The 6,333-nt window shown below is 39.6% G+C and overlaps 2 protein-coding genes across 3 annotated transcripts in view; both read left to right on the top strand.

Annotated features, from left to right (window-relative positions):
- Positions 1-456: 456 nt before the first annotated feature.
- On the top strand, positions 457-2,001 carry LOC121508983 (myeloid-associated differentiation marker homolog). Its single transcript, XM_041786135.1, has one exon. It carries the CDS (start codon positions 709-711, stop codon positions 1,606-1,608), a length of 900 nt encoding a protein of 299 aa, XP_041642069.1. The 5' UTR covers positions 457-708; the 3' UTR covers positions 1,609-2,001.
- A 2,681-nt stretch (positions 2,002-4,682) lies between these two features.
- Positions 4,683-6,333, top strand: part of LOC121508167 (testis-expressed protein 2-like) — a 61,772-nt gene continuing 60,121 nt past the window's right edge. For both annotated transcript variants that reach the window (XM_041784773.1, XM_041784771.1), the window contains exons 1-2: positions 4,683-4,830; positions 5,356-5,444. The gene's annotated coding sequence lies outside the window, so the exon portion shown is untranslated. The remainder of the gene's footprint in view (positions 4,831-5,355; positions 5,445-6,333) is intronic.

The raw sequence follows: 6,333 nt of genomic DNA, 5'->3' as shown, positions 1-6,333 counted from the left end.
ATCAGCTTCTTCTCCCCTGAGGATAAAGAGGGTCCACACCCACAAACAGATCAGCACTCAACAGCAGCTCATGTCTTGGTTTAAACACTATGAAGAGCCATTCAGACAGCCATGTTTAATCTTATTTTGTCGTCCTCAACTTTGAGGTTGAATTGATCAAAAGCAGGCAGTCATTTAAAACATACTGACTGCAACTCCTGTTCCCACTTTGTTTTCTATTGTTACACCAGAAAAAAGGAACAACAGTTCATGAGAATCACAGGTGGGTGGAAGATAACTTTGTTTGCATATGCTTTTTTTTTTTTATTGTGGTCATTTGCACCTACCTGAAGCGGGACTGAGAGCACTGCTGCAACCTCAGAAAGGAAGTAGGCGAGGCCAACTTTGACAGCAACAGTGCTGCAAAATATATTCCCGGAGATTCTACTACAACGTTTTACTCTGTGTGTAAACAGGATGAAGCACCGCTGAACTGAACAGAAAGAGAGCATATGCTTTGCAAAGATTTGCTCAATGCAGTTTTATGGACTTCGGTGGACCAATTCTCTGAATTTCACATCAGCCTGTTATTTTGGGGACAGATCTAGCAGGCTGGCAAAGCTTTCGAATTTGAGGATTATCACTCAGAAATAACTTGAGGAATTATTTGACACCAAAAGGATATATAGTTTCTTGGACACTGGGTTTCTTTGATTCAACATTGTGACAATGCCTGTGATCGTACTGGAGGCCCGAGACTTCACTAGTCCTCTGTTCTTGATAAGGACATGGGAGGTCATATCTAGCTGCATCACTGTCAGTCTCGTAGCCTCTCTGGAAGATTTTGAGTTAAACAACAATTCCTCCAACCTCCACTTCAACACATTCAGGATCTCCTGCATGTTCACCTGGTGCTTCTTCTTCATCCTTTCACTTCTCATCCACATTATCAGTGTCATCCAGTTTCACAGCCTCATCCCAATATCGTGGAAGAACTTCACAATGACTGTGGCAGTTTTGGGTGCACTGATGTGTTTCACTGCTTCAGTGATTTTCCCCTGGATCATCATGGATTACCAAAAAGTATCGCCGCGCTCTGTGGCGGCCGCTGTGACATCCGGCCTCACCCTCCTGGCTTACACTTCCGAGTCCTACGTTCTTCACACACAAGAGCAAAGAGGTTACATGGGCAGCCTGCCTGGTCTCCTCAAGACAATCCAACTCTGGGGAGGCTGTCAGATGATACCCCTGGTCGTAGAGGTGGCCGGAGCACTGCAGGATGGAACGCACAGTTGGCAAATATTGGTCACTGGAGTCTCATATGGAGTTTGTATGCTCATGTCCCTGGTCACTCTGGTGGTGATATTAGGTGACTTTGCTGGACGGTGCCTTCTACCTTTTGATAGATTCTTGGCTGGCTTCAGTCTGACTGGGGTTTTGCTCTACATGATGGCCACAGTGATTTGTTTTACCAAGATTCTGCAGCTGAGAGACCCCGAACAACACATCTCAAGTGAAAGTGCAGGGCTGATCATTATGGAGACGGTGGTTGCCAGTATAACACTCTTAGCTTATACATTGGACCTTGCCTTTTCCATTAAACTGTTGTGTGACAGGAGCCGTGCATGAGGCAATCTTTACTAGTAATGCATCCTACCTTTTTTTCATTGAGACCTATGAAAAGTTTTGAAGACAAATATATCTTTGGGACGAGTGTACAAGTCAAACAGAACCAATGTTTTTTTAATCATGAATTCATGCTGCCTAATCAAATTCTTTCTCTTTACCCATGAATTGTTGATTTAGAACAAAAAATGCTGATTACAAACTAAACAAACCAGATAAAATTATGAAACAAAGAACCAAGATGGCACTGGATTGTTTTGTTGAGTTCAAAAAATGGGATCAGGTTATCTCATCATGAAGGGGTTACATGAGGTTTATGATGTAGTTCACTTTAACCCACATACAGTACAGCCACTAAACCTGGATCCTGTGACAGGCGTACTCATTTTTACACAACTTCCCTGGCGGTCATATAATTTTTACTGCACACTCTTGTACACAAACAACAGGATAAAGCCTATTAAATCATAAAATATTGACTCTCTCTGACACATATACAGTGCATTCAGAAAGTATTCAGATCCCCCTCACTTTTTTTCAATTTTGTTTTGTTGCAGCCTGATGCTACAGATGAAAATATACATATACATTCTCGTTAATCTACACCCAGGACCCCATCATAATGAAATGAAAAAAGAAATTTAGAATTTTTTGCAAATTAATGAAGAGTAAAAAGTTGAAATATTACACTGGCATCAGCAGTCAGACCCTTTTCAAAAATTCTTTTAGCTCAGGTTCCTCCCATTTCTCTTGATCATTACTGAGATGTTTGAACACTGATTGGAGTCCACCTGTGGTAAAATAAACTGAATGAACATGGTTTGGAAAGGCACACACCTCTCTGTAAGAGGTGGAAATCTTTTGGCACCTCACGATTCGATTCGATTATGATTCATGGGGCTACGATTTGATTCGTAATCAATTATTGATGCATTTTGCTGAACTTGGGTTCTTTTTACATTTCTTTTGTTCTCATTGTGTCAAACATAATATAAACATTATATTTGTATTTAGAAATGTGGAGACAAATTAAATTTCCACTTTCCTCTAATTGAAGATGTGTGTAAACTGGAAATTTACAATTGCACTGAACCAAATGAAGCAGCATCCTTTCTTTCTTAAACATCTGAAGTTAAAAACATAAAAATGTCCTTTTTCACAGATGAACAACTGGTAATATAAATCTTCCTGTTATGTGCGGCATGTCAGATTTCCACCTTTTGTTCCTGTTATTACACAGAATTAAAGATTTAAATTAAAAACAATTATTAATTATTGGACATTTATAAATTCAGAATCTTCCACCTCCACATCACAGTGCATCTAAGAATTGATTTTTTCTCCCACCTCTACTCTCTATAGAAGGCCTCACAGCTGACAATGCATATCAGAGCAAAATCCAAGCCAGGAAGTCAAAGGAACTGCCTGCAGAGACAGGATTGTTTCAAGGCACAGGTATGGGGAAAGTTACAAAAAAATTCTGCTGCACTGAAGGTTCCCAAGAGCACAGTGGCCTCCATACTTCTCAATTGCCTGGCATGACTAGGACTCTTCCCAGAGTTGATCGTCCAGCCAAACTAAGCAATCAGGGGCGAAGGGCTTTTAGTAAGAGAGGTGGCCAAGAACCTGATGGTCACTCTGGCTTAGCTCCAAAGATCTTGTGTAGAGATCAAACAAATTTCAGAAGGACAAACATCACTGCATCTCTCATAGATCCAGGCTAATGGCAGAGTGGCTAGAAAGTGTCTCCCAGTGCAAAACACATAAAAGCCTGCTTGGAGTTTGCAAAAACTTAAAATGAAACCCAGTAGGGTTTTCATGTGTTTCACTGCAACAATCCTGTCTCCGAGCTCTGCAGGCAGTTCCTTTGACCTCATGGCTTGGTTTTTGTTCTGATATGCATTGTCAGCTGTGAGGCCTTCTATAGAGAGGTGTGTGCTTTTCCGTATCATGTCCAATCAATTTAATTTACCACAGGTGGACTCCAACCAAGGACTAGAAACATCTCAGCAAAGAGTGAAAGAAATGTGAGGAACCTGAGCTTAATTTCAGGTGTTTTGCAGAGTCTGACAGCTAATGTCATTGTGACATTTCAGGTGATTATTTTTCACAGATTTTCAGTAATTTCTTAAATTCTGTTTTCACTTTCTCAAGATGGGGTAATGAGTGTGGATTAATGAGACTATTTTATGTAGCATCAGGCAGCAACATAAGTTAAAGTGAAGAGATTTTGAATACACTATGAATGGACTGTATGTCAGAGCACAGAGCTTACAACAGATCAAATAAAAAAGAACAGATAAAATGTGGTAATAATCCCAATTCTCGTGTTTTTTTAAATATCTCAAATAGTAAACTTGAAGGCTTTCAAATAAACTCCACTTCCCCGATTTAATCAGAACAGTTGCTATAAAGTAACACTAGGTGGCAATGCTCTATTAGTTTGGTCACTACTTAAATCACAGGACTGGGCTTAATAAATGTAGATTTTATTCAAACTGTCTCTATACGATAGAAAATTCATTTGTATCATAATAGACTTTTTTTTGGTGGCCATTGTCACATATTACATTATTTCATTTTAATAGTTCAATGGCATCTGAATAACATGGCATCAGTTCAAAAGGAAAGAGCATGCACTGAACTGACTTAGTAAAAGGTTTTTACATGACAAAAGTGTATGATAAACCCGGAGAAAATGTCATGGGTCCAGTAATCTTCTGGTTGCATTTTAAATATATTAATACGCTAAAAGATGCTGCTTATTTAATTGCACAGTTTTTATTTTGTGTTTCAAAATACTAACTTTCCACTTTGTGTTTTACTTTTCTGATGTCGATAAGAAAGAGAGAAAGGACGGCGAAACACTGTAAAAACTTATTTACATTTTACAATGTTTACTTTTTCACATCTGCCTCATACGATCTAAGGCTTCGAAGAAGATGCGTGGAAAAATCGATCGTCAATCCTCCACCAGACCGCCGACAAGCTATCCAAATGCTCTGACTCGATTACTTTAGCCTTGGTATGCTGCTGCGTTTTTCCTTTAAGGAACTGGGTCCAGTTAGTCAGTTGTCAACAGGCTGAGCGAGAAAACGAGCCGTTGATACAACTTGGTACGTGGAAGTGATATCACAAACGAGACTGTACCTTTGCTGAGAAAAGCTTTTCGATTCGTTTGGTTGGTGGTTGTATCCAGACAAAAAATGAAGTCCCCCTGACACGGTAAGATATATTTCACTTGGCTCTTTTTGAAAGGTTTTGCGAGTTTGACAGGCGACCTCGACAAGTAGAACTTGAAAACAAGTCAGTTTTTTTATCTTTTATATTACTTGCACCACATAGTTGTAGCTGAATTCATATTTAAGCTAATAAAGGCAGGTCTGTCGGTCAACGTTGTTGCTAGTTTGTAATCTTTCCTGAATCACAAGACAGGCTGGTTACACAGGTCTTTAGTAGATTTGTGCCACCAAAGCTTAACAACACTGTTTTATTGAGACCACGTAGCATATTTATTAGTATTCAGGCTAATATTCCTTTCAGAATCCTATAATGATAACCGTCATAGGGAATGTGTTATGGCAAATGCCATATGGTAAGGTCACAGCCAACGAACATGTGATACAAAGGTGACCAGTGTAGCAACTTCTCCTAAAAGAAAATACTCCCTTTTGTGTCCATTTTTTGGTTTTTATTTTATCACATGTACTAATTTAGCATTTCTCCTGTTTTGAACGTGTTCTTCGGAAGCCCCCTGAGCATCATGGAAATGTGAAACTTGACTCTCCAGCAGGCAGATGCAAGTCCCAGGCTGGATTGAATGGCACTGAGGATACAAGGTAAGCACTTTGCCAGTAAATTTGAACTCATTATTGATCCATTTCCTTGGTGAAGGAGATGTCTGGATAGACGGGGGGGGGGGTGAGGAAGGAAGAACAAAAGGCTTTGGAAATGGCAGTAGGAATGTACAGAAATCGGTTTACACTCATGCTTTTAAGGTTCAAAGAAAGCTCAATTGAATCACCGAGTCCATATCAAGTGATAATCCTCAAGTGAGGGAGCAGTCAGAGACACTGAGGATATATATAAAATGCTGCATCCCTCATCACTGGGGAATCATAACTGCAAAGAGCAGGTTTGCATTCTCTGTTATTCACTTAAAGCTTCAAAAATGCAAGTAGAACATGAAACATTTGAAATTATCTGAGAAATGTGTTCATCTTAGAAAATCTTAACAGACCAGAAGTCTAGATGTGTGATTTTCCATCTGTTTTTGAACAACACATATCTCAAGGCCTGAAGGAAGATAAGTGACCTATTTTGCAATGAAACTGTTTACAACCTTAAGGCTTGTCTTTATGTGGGCCTACAGTTTCACTCCAGGGCTGTCTGGTAAAAGCCCATCAGTGTAGATGGTTAAAGTCAATAGCAGCAAGGTGTTTTACAGGTTTCTTTGCACACATTGACCTCCAGGTATGTTTAAAATGTAAAGTAACTTGCTTTGCAAAGTTCCCATGCATAATGACCTGCTGCCATCAGACATGTTTACAGTGGTCTCTCTTTAGTTTTCCCCGTTACTGTACTCCTTTATTGTATAGCTGTCTCTCCTGTATAAGTATATAGGCAACCTCAAAGACACCGGCAGATCATTGTTCATTGCCCATAAAGAGTATTTTACACATCTCAGACGTTTTATTGCTATAACTGCTGCACCCCAGAGAGCTGTTA

This window comes from Cheilinus undulatus, linkage group 4 (genome assembly GCF_018320785.1).
Source record: "Cheilinus undulatus linkage group 4, ASM1832078v1, whole genome shotgun sequence".
Classification (NCBI taxonomy): domain Eukaryota; kingdom Metazoa; phylum Chordata; class Actinopteri; order Labriformes; family Labridae; genus Cheilinus; species Cheilinus undulatus.
The sequence above is the reverse complement of the archived record's forward strand: the minus strand, read 5'-3'. Positions and strand labels throughout refer to the sequence as shown.

Coding starts and splice junctions, on each gene's coding strand:
- LOC121508983 (XM_041786135.1), top strand. CDS start 709: ATGCCTGTGATCGTACTGGAGGCCCGAGACTTCACTAGTCCTCTGTTC.